We start from the raw sequence: 21,233 nt of genomic DNA, 5'->3' as shown, positions 1-21,233 counted from the left end.
TAAACATATTCATTTGTATTCATCACTTCCCTAATATCATTACTTTAAAGAACATGAATCCAGATATCTACAGGGAAGACCTTAATCTTAGCTTCTATTAAGAGATTCACCCAAGGGGCTTTGAACAAGTTGAGATGAAAATGATTGGATGGAAATGTGATTTTTAAGTGACTCTGAGTCTAACTGGTCTCCCTAACTTGGTTTTCGTGAACTTGTTGACACCCATTTACAACAGCACAACAAAAGGCATTTCCCTGTGTATTTTAAAATGCCATTCCCTGGGGGAAAGGACAAGAGAAAATGAGACCACAACAGTTCTAGATGAATATTTTATCCTTTACCAAGCACTTCCCAGCCTCGGTCCATCCTTCCATCAGTTTAGTAAGGGGATGGTCATGTTATACCTCCACAGTGGGCGTCACAGAGACACAGATGAAGGCAGCTAACAGACCCCAGGTCTCCTGACTCCCAAACACCCTGTTTCTATCACATCCAGAAACAAGCACTTCGGGACTCTATCAAGAGATTAGGAACACCCGCAACTTACCTTAAAACCAATCCTTGGAGCAGGTGTCCATGTGATCACAATGGTGGTCTCAGTGACCTCCGTGTTGTAAGGTGGAATGGAGCTGAGAGGCTGCACTGTGAGACAGAACCAATGCACATGTTCAAACCTTGGAGTCATAGACGATGGCAGAGAACATACAGAATGAGCATTTTTAAAGAGAACCTCAGTTTACCCAGCTAGTGGATCCTACATGTAATAGCCTTCACTGGGTGGGAATTTGGAGTAGGTCAGTGCTTCCCTATCTTTCATGTGCCACACAAATGATCTGACAGCTGGCTAAAATGCAGGGTCTGATTCTGTGGGACCAGCATGGGGTTAGGACTTTGCATTTCTGTGATGCCCATGCTGCCAGTCCATGAGTCATACTTCAGTAACAATGGCCTCAATGACCTCAAAAGACACTTTTGAGACCTCGGATTCTTTGATTTGTGTCTTTTTATCAAGTTTAGGATTTGAGTTTTATGATAATAAATTTCCCTCTATGGTCCGTATAAAATCCCAGTTGAAATGTAAAACTGGTCTCCACAAACTGATTATCATTCTGCTTTTTAGATCATTAGTCAGAGAACAACTGTTAAATCATAGATGTGATCTGAAAATAGCTCTGTGCTGAATTATTCCAAAATGATGGTCAATTACTTTTGGTTGCAATGAGAAATACCATATGAAAATTCAACAAAATCTGCCTCTATGGGCTTACTTAGAAATCCTAAAGATTCCTTAAATAAGTGATTATTCATTTAGGATAATCACATTACAAAATTTTGGTACTCTGCCACTAGAATTAGGAATTAGAACAAGTTAATTTGGCATCTCCTAGCGTCCTGACCTCACTGTTGTTATTTCTCTCAGTGAAAATACTACTTAAAAAAAAAAAAGAGAAGAAGAAAAAGTATGTGTACACACACTTAAGACAGACATTTTCAACAGTCTACAAATCTTATTACAGATTTAGAACCTCTAAAATATAATCAGCTGAACAACTAAATCTTGCAATAAAGGGAATAAGCATTGCCAAGACATTTGAATAGGGTGAATCAAACTCAAGGGTTTTGAGTGTGTGGCCAGCCCAGGTCACGTATTTGGTGATTTCATAATTCCTTCCTTTTTATGTCCCAACCAAATTCTGCATCCACTGGGGAAAAAAAAAAAAAAAAAAAAAAAAAAAAAAAAAACCAAACACCTATTAAATGCTTTTATGCTAAACTATGAATGGCCAGGGAGACAGTTATCCTCTGGAGGTACACGATGGAGATTCAAAGTCTTAAGACCCCGCTCACTCCTCAAATCCAGTCCCATGTTTTCCCTTCGACCATGCGGGGATACAGGCACCAGGGCAATTCTCCCGCTTGTTTCCAGGCTGGCCTTGAATGTGTGACTTTTTAAAAAATTGCTTTCAAAATACTATGTGGAAAAAAAAAATAAAATCTGTGTGTGGGCTACTCTGTAATGACTCCTCTAACGGCTGACCTGATATTCTACTGTTTAGTGAGCCATTTCCTAACTACGCTATTATTTCAATGGTGTCTTCGGGGGAACCAGGACGGGTGACCCATGATGCCTTCCCAGAGTCTCTGAAAACATACACCACTTGGCGGCTGCTGACTTTGCCAACATGCCATGGCTTGCCCCATGGGACCCTGTTAATAGCCACAAAAATAAATAAATAAACAAATAAATAAATAAATAAAATTCCGAGAGCAAGGAGCTTCTCTCATAGAACATCTGTGAAAGCCACAGCTTTTCCACAAATTACATTCTCTTCAACTGTCTTGGGCTTTAAGACTGGGTGTTTTCTATTGCTTCAGCCAGCCAGCCAGCATCTTCCCAAGTTTAAGACGATGCTCTCTGCCTGGGAAGACCATTACAGGAAAACCTCCAAACCACAAAGCCACAAACTGTGTCAAACAAAGGATGTGACTGTAAGTATGAGTTATGGGTTCTGGCAGGTCTTGTCAGGTGAAGAAGAGCCTGGCTGTTAAAGAAATAAAATTTGCCCTATTTATAAAGAAGCAAGCTGTATTTTCCCCAGAGACAGCAAACTAGCCCCCCCTCCCCTGCCACTCCACCCCCCCATGTTTTTTTTCCCCACATTTGCTTTTAAGAATTTAGCACAAGTATAAAATCCAGAAAAGTTATTTCCACAATTAAGCCTGGTAAGACGGTAAAAAGCTACAGAAACTTACAGCAATGGCAAAAATATACAAGCCATACTAATGTTTACAGCCTCTGAAAGTACTTTAAGTTCAAATGAAGTTGTGGAACTGCCTACTTAAGTAGGTTTATTTAAATTGAAGCTTTGCTTGGTTGAACTGTTTTCGTTCTCATTCTTTCCTCAATCATCTATTCAGTGAACAGTTTTTGAAGGTGCGTGCTGGCACTATGTTAGCCTTTATCTGGTAAAAATCAGTTTTGAAAATCAGTACTTTAACTCAAATAGAATTGTATTTTATAGAAATATACTGTGTAATACATCAATGGAACGTGGCCGATATATCAAAGTCTGCAAAAGTACTTGGAATAGTCTATATTGACTCATTATACTTAATTGTTGCTACTTACTTAATGATACTTAATTGTTGTTAGTATCATTAAAAGTGTTTTTTCTTTTATGGGCACGCTACCCAACAAAAGAAACTACATAAAACAGGTCTCATGTTAAGGAGTGAAAAAGTAAAAAGTATAATTTGTGGAATTAGATGTGCTCAGTAAAATGCTTAATTTACTGAAATCTCTATTCTAATTCATGAAAGGCATCTATAAAAATAGATATTTACAAGAAATACATTGACCCTGATTTCATATTAATAGATTCTAGAGTATCTTAGTAACACATAACATAAAACAGCAAAATTAAGAGGTTAACTTATGAATGAAAGGCAGATCTTACTTGCTCATAATTAGCAATCACTTAAGAAAATGACTTCACTTGCCCAAAATCCTACACCCAATTTAAGTAGAAGTACATTTTTGGTAAGTTATGAATTCTTACTGGGACAAGTTTGTGGAGAATTTTCTTTGGGAAGTAAATTCCATAGTTATTTACCGCCAAACCTACATTCACTTTTTGAAGGCTTCTTTAACGTCTTTATTTTTAAACACTTCTGGAAAAGTGCAAACTAGTTCAGTCGTAGTATATGTTGAAAAGGGTTAGGTGCTTCTATAATTCAAAATGTCGAGTTAAAAATAACAACTGAAGCTCAGGTAGAAATTGGGGGTCTCCTAATTCTTTGTAATGTAAATCAGAATGTTTTTTAATAGAACTCAATTTATGAGTTCTTTATACATGTCTTTATTGTGATGTAGATATGTAGGAGATTTAAGGTCACTTTCCATAAAGTGTGGAGCAGAAAAGGACAGACGTGACCAAAAATTGTCAGTCTTCTTCCCTCTGGGAAACTTCAAGAGTCATTTAAGGAAGATGAAAAGAAAAAAAAAAAAGTATTCTTTTCTGCAGAAATACTTTAATCTGCTACAGTCTCATAAAGAAATCCCTTCCTTAGCTTCTTGCTCTGTTGGTTTCCATTCAGTTGGTAACTGTTTTCATTCTACACTTAACTGCTATCATAGGACACCCAAAGTGGGAGGTTGTAGACATCCGTGCTGGTTTGGATTCCTCCCCCAACTGGTGTTTGCTGTAAATTCTTTCAATACAACATTCGACTTTCAAATAACTGGGTCCTTTAGACTGCGTTACTCACAGTGGTCCCAGAGGAAATAAGAAGTTTGGCCACATTTGTAATTTAATCTGCACCAAGAAAATCTTGCTTCTGGGGGCGCCTGGGTGGCTCAGGGGGTTAAAGCCTTTGCCTTCAGCTCAGGTCATGATCCCAGGGTCCTGGGATCGAGCCCCGCATCAGGCTCTCTGCTTAGCAGGGTGCCTGCTTCCTCCTCTCTCTCTGCCTGCCTCTCTGCCTACTTGTGATCTCTGTCAAATAAATAAATAAATAAAATCTTTGGGAAAAAAAAAAGAAAGAAAGAAAATCTTGCTTCTGAAAATGATCAACTGAACCGAATCAGGTGCTTCGTGATTTCTATCCTGGTACAAGCTCCTCAGTGTCCAATAACCACCCACGGATCAAGGGGCTGGTCCCTGACCACACTTTGAGTAGCACAGCTTTAAATCTTCCTTTTTACTTAAACCTCATACTAAGGTATTTTAAGTTAAATTTTTTAAAAAATTGGATGAAGCACGGAGGATGTAAATTCAGATAAGAACCTATGACATCACTAAGACCAGACATTCAAACATTGGCTTACGAGTGGTGAAGACCCCGGTGACTTTAGGGCTCTGCTGGTTGCCTTTGACTGCGACGAGGGATGCGGTATACTCAGAAGCGGGCTGCAGATTCCTCAATGGGTACTGTGAGGCCGAGGGACCCACGTTGTACTGCTTGGGCTGGCCTCCCCGGGTCGGGCCCACAGTCAGTCGGTACCCCGCTATCCGGGCCCGAGGAGGAGTCCAGGTCACTAAGACAGTGGAGTCCGTTTCATTGGTAAACTGGAGGTTAGTGGGAGCATCCAATTCTAGAAAAAAAGATGAAACACACCAAGAAATATTTGACCCTCAGTCATGATCATCCCGAAACTCAAAAGCTTGACTGAATTTTCTAAACCTTCCTTAAAGCTGAAACTCAGTAAAACTCAAAACCTTGGAAACGTGGAGCCAGTATGAGATGGAGGGCTACATGGAACTTTGCAAAATGGTTTCAATCATGAGAAATTGCTTTTTTTTTTTTCCACTTGACTTTGACCCTGAGGAAAGTCCAATTTTCCAGCATTACTTTCCCATCAGCCTCTGAAATTATACTAACATTGTAGAGATAGCATCATCAAAACAGAAACAATAACCAAAAAAATAAACCTCTCGTGAATGCCACAATGCACTCTGAACCGAACAGGTTAAGACATGAGAGAGAAGCCCAAAAATACGAGGGCAAGATGAAACTCTACATGGGACGGAAAGAATATTGTGTGCATGTATTGAATGAATAGACCTTGGTAGAGAAATAAAAGTAATTTTTGCATGATCCATGTTAGCTAATAATTATAGCATATCCGTCAGCATCACAGCAGGATGCTGGTGAGTGCGCACTATAAGACTATCAGAAAGAATCACACAAACCGTGAGTGTTCTTCAGTGTGATAGCTAGAACTTTCCCTGCAGTGAATTAAAACACTTTCCAGATGAAGGAAATGCTTACAAGGTAGTCCAGTGTAGTAAGTGAAAAAACTGGACATGGGGTCACAATGACAGCAGTCTACGTGGGCCGGCCCCATTGCTTCCTAGCTCTGGGACTTTACAGACTGCAGAATTTTCTATCAGCTTCGATTTCTTCACAAACCCAATGCGGATGAGAAGACCTTCTTCATTAGGTCAAGGAGAGTATTAAATACAAGGACCATGCTCGTAAAGAACCGAGCAGAGGCCCTGGGACTTCATATGCAGTAACTGTTTCAGCAATGACTATTTATAAATAATTCTATAAAAGGTTAAGAGCGTACATTTGCATTTTGATCTAGGTATTTTTAGTTACAGAAAATAACCTCAAATTTACAATCCACATCTCTGTCAGCAAAGAAAATCAGGTTCTCTTAAGTTGCCTCTCTCGGTGCCATCACGTGGGTAGGTGTATTCGGGAAATGGGTCACTGTTGAGCATCCGTGGAGCTGGTCTCAGAGTAACGACGTGCTTCACGCCCACGATGCATTCCCCTCACCCACCGGGTATCTCCCTATCTCTATCCCGACCCCAGGACTTAACAGTTTGCCGCGCATTCACCACAGATTGGGAGTCAGGGTGGAGAATTTGGGGTGGAGAGAGTCGGAAGCAGGACATACTTGTTGTTTGTTCCGCCGTCAGAGGCTTGCTCTCCCTCCCCTGGTTCACAGCGAAGACCTTGAAGTGATAGGTGACCCCGGGGGACAGTCCGGTGACTTCCGCAAAGGCGTTCCTGCTGATGGGCAGCCTCTGGCCGTGTTCCCCAGGCAGGTTGACGGGGATCACGTCCACGCGGTAGCCGGTCACCGCGCTCTCGGGGGGGCTCCACATGATGGTGATCTTCACGTCCGTCACTTCCACAAACTGCAGGTCCCGAGGAGGGGGAACTTTATCTAACAGACAAGAGACAACTGGTCATTCACAATTCCTGCTGAGGTGTATTTATTTTAAGCCAACTTCCTGGATGTACGTAAGGAAATTCGTGGCGCCTCTCATTTCAAAGCAATGCTAAGTTTTGTCTCTTCACCAGAGAACATGTGTTTTTGTTTATATTTCCATGGTTCAGTCATCCTGCTTACACAGGACATCTGAAGCTTTTTATTTCATTTAACCTAAAATGTGTAGGTAAGCAGATGAGTTTCCAACGTATTAAGTGTCTTGTCAAGGAGTTTAGAATACACACACACACACACACACACACACAACAAAACAAAACAAAACAAAAAAAAATACCCTAATTGTGACAACAGAAAAAATATGGCTTGCATTTTACTGAACCAATTTATAAAACTTTAAAGTAACAGAGGAACGAACACTCAAGTTTCTGGGGAAAAATAGGAAGGTTTTATGTGTCCGTTTTTAATCAGGAAAGCCAATAGCCAGCTTTGATAAATTAGTTTATAGCATGGACATTTCAGACAAATTTCTTAAGCTGAGGGATAAGCTATTCTACAAGATTACTTGCACACAGGAACTGTTGACAGAGATAAAACAACCCTCCCAGAGAAATACTAATTCTTCGGTCTCGCACTTCTGGTCCACCCCAGCAGGCTAATGGAATGAGCCTGGTTTTATTCCTCCAACAAAAGGGAGGTTAAGCGTCTTGTCTTGGTAAGTCCTGAAAGGTAGGCTAGCACAGGAGGGGGCTCTCAGGTACCTGAACGCGGGACACCCGTGGTTTCCTGTTGGATGAAGACAGGAGTACTTTCTTGGTTTTCTTCCACCGCGTAGATGGTGATGTTATACTGGACACCAGGTTGCAAGTCACTGAGGGTGACGGAGTTGGCAGTTTCAGGAAGGTTGAGCTCCGTGCTGCTGCCTTCCACCGAAGGCGAGTACACTATTCTATATCCTGCAGATTCAAGGGGGAAAAGTCAGCCACACAGTTTTATGAAACAGAGGTTTAAGGGGTCCTAAATCTCTCTTCTCGGAAAAGCCCTTAGCCTCTTGCTTGATTAGTCTAGAACTAGAGATGCTTTCTGACTCTTCACATGTTCCCACTTCCTATCAGGACTGTTCGGTACAAAGATAAAATAAGCGCAGTCTTGCAATCCTTGTTAATAATAAATATCATCCTCGAAGACCCGAGATCCTTAATAAATGTCTATTAGAGATGCTATGAGGTGAAAATATTCATGTGAAAATGACTTCTTCTCTTTGAGCTCTGGGCAATGAGAGCAATTAACGAACCACCTTGAGCACAGATGGTCTAGCGCTGTCTGCATCTTTCCAAAACTTCAGAGGCAGTGGAGTAGCTTAATGAGCTAAGACGGCAACTGGGCTACCTCTCTAAGAGTAAGTCCTAGAGTGAGGTTTTCAGAAAAATGAACTCTTTTCGACCTCAGAAATGCCTGGTTTAGTAAGTCAGGGAGCTGGCTTTCAAGGTTTTGTGTGTATGTGTGTACGTGTGCAGAGGGTCAATAAAATGGACATGACGGGAAATGATCTGTAAGAAGCAGAGCTATAAGACTTGAAAATAACCACATTCTGAATCACTATTACACACACACACACACACACCCCTCTACCCTAGCATAGAGTTATGTAGGAGACTTAAGTGGTATCCCTGTCCACAGGTCAGAACTGGCTCCCTCACCACCTGTGGTGTCAAGATTGACATGGCAGCCAAGAGGGAGGCCAGCGTCACCTGTGATAGGCGCCTGGGGTCTGCTCCAGCGAACAACAATCGAGGTGTCATCAACTCGGTCCACAGCGGGGTCAGGAGGTGCATCCGGAGCTAACAGAAAACAAAAGGATCACATGATGAAAACAGTCAGGAAATACTGCTCAAGGCCTGTTCTGCAGAAAAAAAGCTCTTTACAGAGGACACACACACCTGTAGTCTGCGAAGTAGATAGGATCAGGCTCTGCTCTCCTTCCTCAGATATCTGATACACATTGACAATGTATTTCCGGCCAGGAAGCAGGTCAGGGATGTTCACAGAAGTGGCTGTGCTTGGAAGATCTTTAAAATAGAAAGGAAAGGTTACCAGTCGGAGCAAACCAATCCCTGAACTCGCTCCACAACCTAGAAGAGGGATATTGTTAAAACTACATATTCATGAGGGAAGGGGGCAAGTCTGGAAGGAAGTATTCTAATGGAGAATCAATAATATCAATGCATTAGGGGATAACTTTTCTTTTGTTCACCATTTTTTCTAATTTTTTTTTCCTCTAAAGAGATGTAATTTGTATAATCCACCCCTAATTTGTAAAAATAGCTCTCTGTAGTTAAAAGTCAGGGTGATGGTTATGGGCAGGGGACAACGGGGAAGGAGCTATGTTCTTTTCTTATACTGTGCACGTCCGAAGGCTAACATTTTCTGCTGTGGTCTTCAAACTGGCAATCACTTCCCTAAAGAAAACCCTAGGAGCTCCTGGGGGGCTTAGCTGGTTGAGCGTCTGATGCGATTTCAGCTCAGGTCATGACCTCAGGGTCTTGAGATCAAGTCCCATGTAGGGCTCTGCACTCGGCAGGGAGTCTGCTTGTCCCTCTCCTTCTGCTCCTCTCCCTGCTCTCTCACTCACATAAATAAATAACTAAAATCTATTTTTTAAAAAATTATTAAAAAGAAAACACTACGGTTGTATAGACCTGTGCCCAAGCAAATGGGTAATGTTGCTCATATTGGGGAACCAGGAAAATGTGAGCATGGCTCAGGAAAATCCCGGCTTCGTTCTAGAAATGCCAGCTCTGTCCCTTCCTCGCACCGGAAGTTTGTTCAGTCCGAGCCGTCAACCGGTTCCAAAGCCATCACGACGGCACGTTTAGCTTACCGAGATACTGTGGTTCATCTCCCTCCTCACTCAGCTCGTATTCCACACGGAATCCTGACACAGTGTCTGAAGCTGAGACCCATGAGACCACAAAGCTGCTGGCTGTGATTTCAGTCACAGATTCAGACGTGGCCACAACGGGAGAAAGGGGTGTTGTCTCTCCTGTCACGGTGTTGCCTAGAGGGTCACAGAAAGGGGAGAGGAAACCTTCAGCCGTGGAGAGCATTTACTACTGTCATCTACAGAACACCATTAAAAGAAAAGGCTGGTGCCATCTATGGAAGAATAGGACTTGGGAAGCAAACCGCTTCCTGAGGAACACGGGAACCACTTCCTGAGGAACGCAGGCACAGCCATGAGGACGGGTGGCATACGTACTGGTCACAGGGGGGCTGGTGCTGGTGGTGGTGAAGTCAAAGCGTGTCACCTCTCGGTGGCCATAGTGCTGGACACTGATGAGCTGTCCCTCATATACCACACCTGGCGTCAGGCCTTTGATGGTGTATGAATTCAAGTGGCCAGGAATGGTAGCTTCCCTCCAACGGCCTGGAGAATTTTTCTAAAGATTTAAAAGAAGTCACATAAGTATTCACAAGGATGAACATTCAGAGATGATATTGATTAGTCTTCAAAGAACGAGGCATCTCGGCAGCTCCATTGTGGAGGAAAAATCACGGAAAACAGGAATCAGAACAGGGACCTACAGCAGAGTTTAATATTAATAATAATAATTATTATAGCTAATATGTACTGGTAGCTCACTATGTGCCACAAACTGGGCTGTTTTACTTGCATTTGCTCATTTAAACTTCCTATCTCTCTTCCCTCCAAGTTAATGGTATGGTTGCCTTCATGTTACAGGCGAAGAAACAGTGTTATGTGACATACCCAAGGCCACACTGTCACAGGTGCTGGGCACCTTCCTTTTTGCCAGACTGACGAAGAACCCAAGTTTTGCCTCTCCCATTTTTTTTTTAATTTCTACAATGAACAGAGCTATATTCTTCTCTGAAGTGGCAAAGGCCATATATTCTCTCTTTCACTAAGTAGGATACAAATTTCTTGCCTTGCAGAAATAGTAAAAAGTATAATCCTTCTTTGTGACTCAGTTCCTGGGACCATCACATATAAGGTTCCACTGGTCTGGCTGTATGACTCACTCTTGGATATGAATTACCCCATCAGAAGTAGTTCCCAACTTTGGGCAAGACTGCAGAAGAATGTGATTTCGGTTTATTTAATCTTTGATTCCAGTTTACATTTTCACATCCTGTCCAACTTCATTAACATGTCATGGATCACAAAACTCATTGCAATAAAATGTGTGGAAAAGAAACAGTCTTACTTCAAACAAGATGAGATCCTTTTAAGTGTAAATATTCTAAACTAAGTCAAAATACATTTTTAATGCCCAGTGACTTCTTTAAATTATCCAATCAACCACTTCCTCAATAATTCAAATATTCAAGTGTCCGTTTATATTTTTGAAATCAACAGAATGGATCCTACTATATTTTAAATTCAAATTTTAACTCAAATACCCTGAAAAAAACCCTGCAATTAGTCATGACAATTAGCTCAGATTTAATGATAAATCTTTTGTTCAATATGAACTTTTCTAGACAGTTAGCTATCAGAAGAAAATACTCAAAAACAAAATCTCAGCTAACATCCATTGAGGAAAAACCTGAAAATTCTTTTTTTAAGACTTTATTTATTTGTCAGAGAGAGAGAGAGAGAGCACAAGCAGGCAGAGTCAGAGAGAGAAGTAGGCTCCCCACTGAGCAAGGAGCCCGATGTGGGACTCAATCCCAGGATCCCAGGACCATGACCCAAGCTGAAGGCAGGGGCCCAACCAACTGAGCCACCCAGGCGTCCCTGAAAATTCTTAATTGTTAAAAATCTCAAAGAAATTCATCACTGCAGTTTCTTTGAAGATTTTCCAATTCAAAGTATATTTTATACCTCTCTGTAAATGTTCCTTATTACAGAGATCTCCCGTAACAACTCAGAGTTAGCTTTAAAGTAAATAAAATTGGTGATGAAACAAAAAGATGAGAGACAAGAAGGTTTTAAGGGGAAAATATAGTGATCTCACTGACTAAAATCTACTACAAAGTTCTGGAAATGGCTGCTTCATATACCATGGATAAGAGTACAGAGTATACTACAAAAAGAAAATGATTTTACAGCTTGAATTTTTTTCTCCAAGAGTTTAAATACAACTGCACAGGGCAGTCAAAGGTTTCATTTTGTTATTTATTTATTTGCTTGTTTATTTACTTAAAGAGACAGAAAGAATAAGTGGCAGGGGGGAGGGGCGGGGGAGAGGGAGAAGCAGACTCCCTGCTGATTAGGGCACTGACAGACCCTGGGAATCAGACACAGCTGAAGGCAGACGCTCAACCGACTAAGCCACCCAGGCACCCCCCCCCCGCCATTTTGTTTCTAATTGCTAGAATTTGATAGCTATGACTAAAAGTGGGGATTTTTCTTCTGTGTTTAAAATAGTGTTTCTCAAATTACGAGTCATGAATTTTGGAGGTATAGCAGGCAGGTCTGAAGGATAAGAAAAACTAAAGCTTACTAGACCAATACCTTCCTCTGTAGGATTTCTTCAATTTCTAGATGGTTCTTATTAGAAAATCACAAAGTTCACTTTTTAAACCGTCATTCCTCATGTATTCTTCCCTCGCACCCTCTTTTCCCTTCTATCTAAATAACTTCAGAGGATCAAAAGTAATGTTTTAAGAAGTGCTCCCTTATGAAAATGAATCCAAAGAGCTAAATACTGATTTTTCAAATCATGGAAATGATGCCAATCATTGTTTTCCTCTGATAGAGTTCCAAGACATACAAAACCTTCGGATTCTCTTCCTATATTGGGGAAGAATCGTTTCTGGCATTATCATTTCTAAGTCCTTGTTAAGAAGATCGTTCTAAATACCAAATCTTTCTAAATCCTTCTAAATACCAAAAAAGCTAAATCTTTATGTCAAGCCATGGATAGTTAGTCAGATCTGTCGGCTCGCAAGTTGGAAAAAAGAATGTTTAGAACGTGTTGACTTCGGTAGCCTCAGTGTGCACAGTTTCTGAGTGGGATACTCACAGGCTTCCATCTGAGAATGTACTTGGAAATGTGAGATGGTTCTGGGGCATTCCACTGGATAGGGTGAGAATTGGGTTGACTGGGGGTCTCGGTGATGATTACTTGGACGGGACCAGTTGTGCCTGAAAATGAAAATGTGAGATTTGGTGATCTTGGGTATTCACTTACTTTAGCTTAAAAGTTAGTGCAAAATGGATGGTCATCATTAAAAGACGGTTTTACTTATCAATAAATGTGAGTAAGAAAAAAACAATTCTGGGATTACTTTTTTACATCCTGACCTTGGAAATCAATGCAACAAAATCCTTTCTTAGTCGATAGATCATAGTCCATCACATGAGAAATGCAAATAGAACTTGTTTATAACAAATACAATTTGAAAAAGGCCGCTGTTGGCTTTCCTCTCCATTTTCAAAGAATTTTGAGAAAATTGCAAAACTACTCAAACCCAAATAAAGCGACACAGAACCCAAACTCTATTTATCATACTGAGCTGCTTTAAAGAGAATTCTCATTTGTAAAGGCTTTCATCAAGAACGTATCTACCCACGAAGAAGGAAACATTCCAAAGGTCATGGGACATGATGTAAAACACACATATTTCTAAATGGGATAGAATCCTTAATGAATAAATTACAGACTCAGTTTCCTTTCTTTTTTTAAATAAGTCTTATTAAAGTAATCTCTATACCCAATATGGGGCTCGAACTCATTACCCCCAGATGAAGTTGCACGCTCTTTTGACTGAGCCAGACAGATGCCCTAAGACTCAGTTTTATTTCTTATCAGCTGAAGCATCCTATTAGGGGGAAAGGTTAAGTTTTAGTTTTACTCAGTAAGTATACTCTAAAATCCTACCACTGAGTGCTCAAATTATTAAAAGATCAAACTTCTTTTTTTCAAAGGCAGTTACCAACTGAAATGGCATTTTGAAGTATATACTAAATTCAGTATTTCTACATCTCAATATACATGACTGTTTCCAACAAAATTTAAAGTCTGATTTTGGTTCTTCTTTTTAAAAAAAACAAACAAAACATATAAAGGAAGTAGAATTAATTTCTTAGTAATGTAGACTCCATTTAGGATAATAATGAAATAGCTAGAGAATTTAAGCTTACAGCATAGAACACCATCTTCTTCCTAAATACGGTCTTTTTTTATGATGTCAATCAATGTTCTACTTATTAGATATAAAAATAAAGTTCCTTGCCATAACCTTTCCAAGAATTTCTAACTGCTACTCTATCAAAAGAAAGCAACACTTTGCAAATCTCATAAAGCATTTCACCGATATGTTAACAGATTTTTTTCTGAAAGCTCTTAGGAAAAAAAAAAATAGTCATCTTTGAACTTAATTGTTATGCTGTTAAATCCTCTCTGCAGACAAGATATTCTGAGGCAAAATAAGTACAAAGCTTGAATATCTGTGTAGATGCAAAAGTTTTAGGACAATATACTCACTTCTGCACCGGGAATAATTCAAAGTGGTTGGAAGACTAACAAATATTCTCTGAGTCTTAATTTCATTTAATGCGCATATTTCTAAACCAAAATACCAAACGTAAAATACCAAAATTCATGCATAAGATTCTCAATTTTCCATTCTAAAGGAGGGTATATTTCACAGAACATAGCGGGATGTGTGTTTTCATCAACTGGCAGAAGTTAATTACACGTCACTTTTTAAATTACCCCTTCTGTTCATGAAGATCCTTGCAAATACAAGTGTACTTAAATTTATTTAATTTAATAAATTTAAATAAATAAGACATATAATGAAGTAAAATGTCAGAGATGTGACTTCTGGGAACATCAGTAAATACAGGAATATCACGTCCTTAAATTCTTTACAATAATTGGCTTAAGGTTGTTTAAATATCGATTCTCTAAAAAAGTCCTACTACAATTTCCTTAAGTAAAGAGACACCTGATATGTTTTTTATTTAGTTTGGCAATCACGATTTAAAGGGAGGAAGAAGTTTATGATGCCACAGCATGTACAACACCAAGAGTGATCCTTAGTTAAACCACAGACTTTGGGTGAACACCGTGTCGATGCAGATTTCTCCACTGTAAGCGATGCACACGCCAGAGGGGACTGTCTGTAACAGGTGCCTGGGCATGTGTGAGGGCAGGGGCTACATGGGAAAGCTCTGTATCTTCTTTTCAATTTTGCTGGGAACTGCTCCAAAAAAAACCCAGCCTTTAATTAAAACCAAAAGTTTTGATGGTAAAATGTCTATTAAGTTTCCAAAAGACAGTATGAATGTCCTTTACTGCTCACCTTTAACCCTGATCATGTTCCTGGGTCCGTGAGGAGGAGTGGGGGGGAAAGGAAAACATGACTCAATGGTTTTTACCTCCGTGGTGGAGCAAAACTACAGAAGTTTCTTTTCTTTCTAAAACTTCAAGCACTGGTTCGAAATTGTTTTGAAATTCACGCTTGTACCGCAGCCCACCCTTAAGGGGGCTGCACTGAACAGCAGTGTGGGTTCATGCATTTAGTCTATTTTTGTTCAGAAAGAAAAGAGACTCTATCCATCATTTGTAAGGTCAACTCAATTCTCATTACCACTCTACCTTAATCTACATATGATCTGAAGACAGGAAGTCTGAAAATTCCGACATCATTTACATCAGTTAGATTCAATAAAACTAAAATTAACCTAGTGGTGTATACTAGCAATTACCATTGTAAAAACTTGACTTCCTTTCTTACTCAGTCTGACCAGGCTTAACCAGAAAACCATTAAGTAAAAATATGACGCGACGTGTATACTTTTAAAATCGGTTTAAAATAAGGCTGAAAGGAATCATTTCCAGTAACGATGACCCTGGGGAAGTTAAATATTTATGAGTTTGTGACTCAGTCCTTTTTTCTCTCTTTTATTTGCTGAGATATGTGCTTTTCCTAGCTGTTTATTGACAAACCAAATGCCTCTTATCTTCTGTTCCTTTGAACAACTCCATCAAATCCTCCCTGGGCGGAGCCTATGGGGCAAGGCTCCGAGGCAGTCTCCTGGTCATCTGTGGCTCCTTTACTCTTCCCACACTCAGAAAGCCCCGTGTGCTAGGCATGAATCATTGAATAAACCAGACATGGAGATAAGCACCCCACCTCGTACCAAGGGCAAACATCAACCCCCTCTCTAAATCTCCTCCTCCGTGTTCACTGGGCATTCCTCTGACCCTTTTTTAAAAAGTAGGAGCAAACTCAACCTGTAAAACTCCAAAGCAGAAGGCTTCCTTCCTTTCCATCTAGATTTTACCCTTGTCGTGTCCACCAAAATGCTTCTAGTGAGCGGCTTTGAGAAAGAGGCTAGTTTTAAAGTAAGAAAAAAAATTTCTCTCTTAAATCATTGAGGACGATTTTCAACAAACCGCCACACCAATAACAATCTGAAACAGAGAAACTAGAGAGCATTTCTTTAAATGTTTCTATTCTTTAGTTGCCTCATTAAAGAAGAAAACCAATGAATTTAAGGTTTTTCTCCAGATTTTTAAAAAATTATTAAATAAAAAAATTATTTTAAGTGATTCCTACACCCAAATCTGCCATAAAATACAATTTAAGAGCCAAGTTCATTTATGCTGTGGGCTTAAGACAAAGGTCACCTTTGACAGCTCTGACAGTGACTGAGGAGTTGGGGAGAGGCGAGTTTCTTCCAAGTCTGTGGAAAGGGTGTATCTGGGTGGTTAGTATTTAAGATCAGAGATCCGTTAGGTGGTTAGTGCTGGAAGGACCTTTAAAGGCAATCAGCTTCAACCTCCCCATTTTACAGATGAGAAGCTGACGAGTGGAGCTTGACATGGATCTCTTTCACAGCACCTGTACAGCTGGGACCCATGTCTTAGGCAAACTCTAACTTTGATCAAATTGTTCCATACCTGGTTCTCAAGATAGTGAATCTCTCACTACACTATGAAGAGATTGAAATTACTTAATCTTAATTTCTGTCAGAGGCAGGTTCTGATGCTCGGAAAACCTGCTTTTGTTTCTGAATGTGGGCCATGTTTCAAGTCTAAAGTCAACAGAGTTCTAGGAGGCTTTGCACCTCGGTCGTTGCTCAAATAACTGGTACCTAAAGATGAAAGCTTCCTAATTATTATTAATTAATTATTATTAAATTTAAAAAATCTGTTTTCTTTTTTTTTTTTTTAAGATTTTATTTTTTTATTTGACAGAGAGATCACAAGTAGGCAGAGAGGCAGGCAGAGAAGAGAGGGGCAGAAGCAAGCTCCCTTCCGAGCAGAGAGACCGATTCGGAACTCAATCCCAGGTCCCTGAGACTATGACCCAAGCTGAAGGCAGAGGCTTAACCCACTGAGCCACCCAGGCACTCCATAAATCTGTTTTTTTTCTAAATGAGTTAATCACACCTATAGCTAGGCATTATGTCCTATGACCTTAAAAAAAAAAAAAAAAGGCAAAATACCAGCAATAACCATTTGGGAGTATTTGAACTGCGTGGGCAGAAAATTGACTGAATTACTCAACTCTTGACCCAGAATACTTTGTTCTAGACTCCAGTTGATCAAACAAATGAAAATTTTGACACAAAGAGGCCCTGGCTGAAATGCTGAGTGAACACAAATACCCTGCATTATATTCCATGTCATCTCTGTATCCAACCTCTCCGTCAAGAGTCATTACATAAAATCCCAACACTTCACTCCCAGGGCAGCTCACTGCACGGTTTTTATTTACATATGCTAACGGGAGATCCAATTAGCTGGAGGTTTTAAACTTATGGGATGTTCTAGAGTGTTCAGAAACAAACTGACACACAGGCATATTTTCCCAGGCTTGCACATCTTTTACTTGACTAGGAAGGAAAGAAAACCATTTGAGTCAAAAATCTGATTGTTAGATAGTGATCAGTGAAAAAGAGGGGAAAGAGGAGAGGCTGATTTAGGGACCAGAGTATTAAAAACAAGGATCCTGCCCAGTTTTTACAACTCAGTTGGAAGCTGTCAGTTTGCACGAATCGAGCTACTTACCTGGATAGGTCTGCAAAGGCTGGCAATGCCACTCCCCAATGCCACGGCCATAGCAATAGCACTGGTACCTGACACCATGCACGTACTTCTCCCACGAGTCTCCAATTTGATAAAATGTTCTGGTTTCTGAATCCTGGCATTGGTCTAAAATATATACAAAGTGAAAGAAGCGTCATCGAAGATGGAGAGCTATAAATTGAATTTCAGTGTGCTCCAGCAAGTGGGCAAGGGAGCATATATTCTTAGTTTCAATGGGAACTTACAGGTGTCCTCACAAATATATGTGGTTGCAAAATATTTTGTTCCTGTCTTTTACCTTACAGGATAGCTAGCAGTAAATAAGTACCCACTGGAAGAAATGTTTGGTCTTCTAAAAAGATAGTAGTTCTAAATAAAAATTTTGTAATTTAGATTTCAGGATATCCTGACATTCTGAATACCAATTTGAGAAAACTAACTTAGATATATTTTGCCAACATGAATGCAACTGACTTACCATTTGAATAGTAAGGACAAAATATCACTTTATATACCTCTTTAAATTTTGGAGGGCTTAGTTTTACATGTAAATGGATGAACTAGATTTTCACTATGAATACTTGCTGAGCAGTTTCTGAAAAGACCTCTCAGGACTCTGTCTCAGCTTTGATAATCTCCGGTCAAACAAACTCATCTGATTAGTTTGTTTTCTTAGTGAGCAACAGGTCTCTCTTAGTAAAGGAATATTAATGGGTTACCTTAAAGCTGGCCCACAGCTCTGTTAGGGCTCAACCTTCGCTATTTGCTTAGATCTATTATAGAGGGCAGCCAAGAAAAATACAGTCTTTGGAAGGAGGTATTTCCTGGCACAAGAATCTGCACAGTCAGCAAAGGAAGGTTCTCCTTCATAACATGGATTCTCTTTATGAACCAGAACCAAAGAACTGATTCTATTCCATTAAAATAAACCTGCATGTTACTAGACTCATAACAACAGATGACTACCAATATCAAGTTGATATACTGGGTCATGTTTAGAGAAAAGATTTTACAAAGCTCTCAGCAACCCACTGATCAAAGTCTGAAGTCATGAACTAGCTCTCCTTATCTGAAACTTGTTAACTAGTCCCAGTATCCAAAACCATCTAGAGACATGAGGGCTAATTACCAACGGGATCACACTTCCATCTTCCCCGGCCCTGACCAAAGCAGGTACAATTCAGCATGTGTCCTTCTTCATGACGTTTGTGGAATGTGTCATTCACGTTGTAAGTGATGTCGTCAACAATGCACTGATCTGTTTAGGAAACAGTGGGGAGGTGAAGAGTTAATTTTTAAGTTTCATGATGAAATTTTAAAATATCATGCTTTTTTAAAAAAAAGATTTATTTATTTATTTTAGAGAGAGAGAGAGCGCGTGCGCGTGCACATGCACAGGTTGGGGGAGGGGCAGAGGGAGAGAGAGAGAATCTCAAGCAGACGCCACGCTGAGTGTGGAGCCTGACGCGGGGCTCAAATTTACAACCCTGTGATCATGATCTGAGTTCAAGTTAAGAGCGGGATGCTTAACCAACTAAGCCACCCAGGTGCCCCCAAAATACCATGCTATTCAAAGCATACAGTTGTTTCCATTAATTTATAACACCTCCCACTAAACTTACTATTCTACTAGCATAGAACGAACACTTTGTTAAAGCTTAGTCAGAAATACAATTTTTGGAAAAAATAATTCTTTCATAAACTCTTTCTCGTAAACTTAAGTATCAGAGGTCAAAGTGCATACAGCTACAGAATGTGGTAAAAATGCCTTCCTGTGGAAAGGCGATTTTTGAACAAATGCATATTTCACTTTTGGAGAAGTTCTTGCTTCATTGATAATGTCCATCAGATCTCTGCTTGCTCTGAGAAATCGGGAGGAAGATCAAACGTACTTATGGAACACCCAACATGGTGTGATGGTCTGATCTTTGGAATGGCAGGGGTGGGGAGATACTTGGATTTGGGAAACAGAATAACATCTATGGTGTTTGTGAAAGTAAAAAGAAAATTAGGGCAACTCTGTTCCTAACTCTCTGAGAGATCCTGAAAAAATTACTTTCCCCTTGAGGTCTCTCAGCTTCTTCATCTGGTAAGTGAACAGTTAGTCTATATGTCTTTCTAGGGTTCCTTTCAGTTCGGCAACCTCATATGGAATTATTATTACTGGAGTGTGTTACTCACAAAAGGAGAACAAGTTCAGGCTAATGCCAACATACCAATTACATGAACTATTTATTAGCTCAGAGTTCTACCTAAATCTTAGTTTTCACATCAAAGAAACACAAGTACTAAAATGGCTTTAATAAATCATCATCCCTATATTATATACTAGGATCCAAAGGGGAAAAAAAAATGCTCTGAGCAAAAGAAATAAGTTTCTGTCACCTTCAGTTTGGACCTGCAAGGGTCTGATGTCAGAACAGCAGAGTATCAGGGCACTTGGGTGGCCCAGTCCATTAAGCATCTGCCTTCAGCTCAAGTCATGATCTCAGGGTCCTGGGATCGAGACCTGCATCTTCTTCCTCTACTTCTGCCCCTCCCTCCACTTGTGCACATACTCTCTCTCTCTCTCTCTCAAATAAGTAAATAAAATCTTTTAAAAAAAATAGCAAAGTCTCTTTTCTTTAGAGAAATTATCCAATCTTTTCTAGACGTGACTCCAATAGCCTAACGAAAGGCTAAAAGGATCAGATGATTGTGTTCCAGCCTTTGGAGTCATCTTCTCAGCTCAGTGTAAGTACTTACCTCCTGGGAATGCTTCTGAATTTTAGAATTGCTTTGCCAGCTTTTCTCCACTGGCTTCTGACATGAGAAGCTCACGGTGCACAGGAGACTCATGGCATGGCAATGCCTACTTCCTCTCCTACTTTTGGTAAAGTACAAGTTTTCCCCTACAAACTTGGTCCTCTCAAGTGTTCTCGTCAATGAGCTAGCATACCTCGGAGCTGGGAGTAGGCAACACAAGTCCATTCTCCACGACCATTCCCGACGCACGTGCACCTCATCATGTGACCCATATCGTGCTGTTTGTCCCACTGATCTCCAATGCGATACATGACCCCTTCATTGGTTGTGCAGATTTCCTCGTGGGCTATGTGGAAATGGATGGAGAAATGATCACAAGGTCTAAAAATAGACACACTATTATCTGTCTAGCTTGGTTATCCTAAGAACTCTCACTTGGAAAGCAGTCTGGTGTGCCTCAAGGAAGTCTCAGTGCCGCTGTGGGCATGTATGTGTAGAGTTTTGAGTCCTAAAGAAAGCAAACCTAGTCCAAAGATGAAGTATGTTTTGGGGAATAATTGCAGGAAAGGTGGGGGCATGTTAAACCATGATAATACCTACACGTGCACACAACAGGTCTGCGTTGTTCTAGAAGACCGATGTTAACTACTGACCCATAACTTTTTCTAGTTCTGCTTTATTTGATCCCAAAGGGAAACTATGTATTTTGGTAGAGAATTGCAAGTGAAAGCATGGTTTTCTTCTTAATCCAATAATCTATTTGTTGAAAGAAATAAAAGTGAGTATAAGTA

The 21,233-nt window shown here is 40.2% G+C and overlaps 1 protein-coding gene across 12 annotated transcripts in view; it reads right to left on the bottom strand.

Moving 5' to 3' along the window:
* Nucleotides 1-21,233, bottom strand: part of FN1 (fibronectin 1) — a 66,081-nt gene that overhangs the window by 32,201 nt on the left and 12,647 nt on the right. For all 12 annotated transcript variants that reach the window (XM_032859851.1, XM_032859850.1, XM_032859856.1 and 9 more), the window contains exons 10-21: nucleotides 20,636-20,788; nucleotides 18,827-18,955; nucleotides 17,680-17,823; nucleotides 12,676-12,797; nucleotides 9,945-10,125; nucleotides 9,567-9,743; nucleotides 8,626-8,754; nucleotides 8,437-8,526; nucleotides 7,447-7,641; nucleotides 6,410-6,682; nucleotides 4,829-5,095; nucleotides 548-642 (exon numbers count right to left, since the gene is read on the bottom strand). In XM_032859851.1, the coding sequence (XP_032715742.1) occupies nucleotides 548-642; nucleotides 4,829-5,095; nucleotides 6,410-6,682; nucleotides 7,447-7,641; nucleotides 8,437-8,526; nucleotides 8,626-8,754; nucleotides 9,567-9,743; nucleotides 9,945-10,125; nucleotides 12,676-12,797; nucleotides 17,680-17,823; nucleotides 18,827-18,955; nucleotides 20,636-20,788 (1,955 nt within the window). The remainder of the gene's footprint in view (nucleotides 1-547; nucleotides 643-4,828; nucleotides 5,096-6,409; nucleotides 6,683-7,446; nucleotides 7,642-8,436; nucleotides 8,527-8,625; nucleotides 8,755-9,566; nucleotides 9,744-9,944; nucleotides 10,126-12,675; nucleotides 12,798-17,679; nucleotides 17,824-18,826; nucleotides 18,956-20,635; nucleotides 20,789-21,233) is intronic.

This window comes from Lontra canadensis, unplaced genomic scaffold (assembly GCF_010015895.1).
Source record: "Lontra canadensis isolate GAN:19392208 unplaced genomic scaffold, GSC_riverotter_1.0 scaffold18, whole genome shotgun sequence".
NCBI lineage: Eukaryota > Metazoa > Chordata > Mammalia > Carnivora > Mustelidae > Lontra > Lontra canadensis.
Note: the sequence above shows the minus strand (reverse complement) of the source record. Positions and strands in the feature narration are given on the sequence as shown.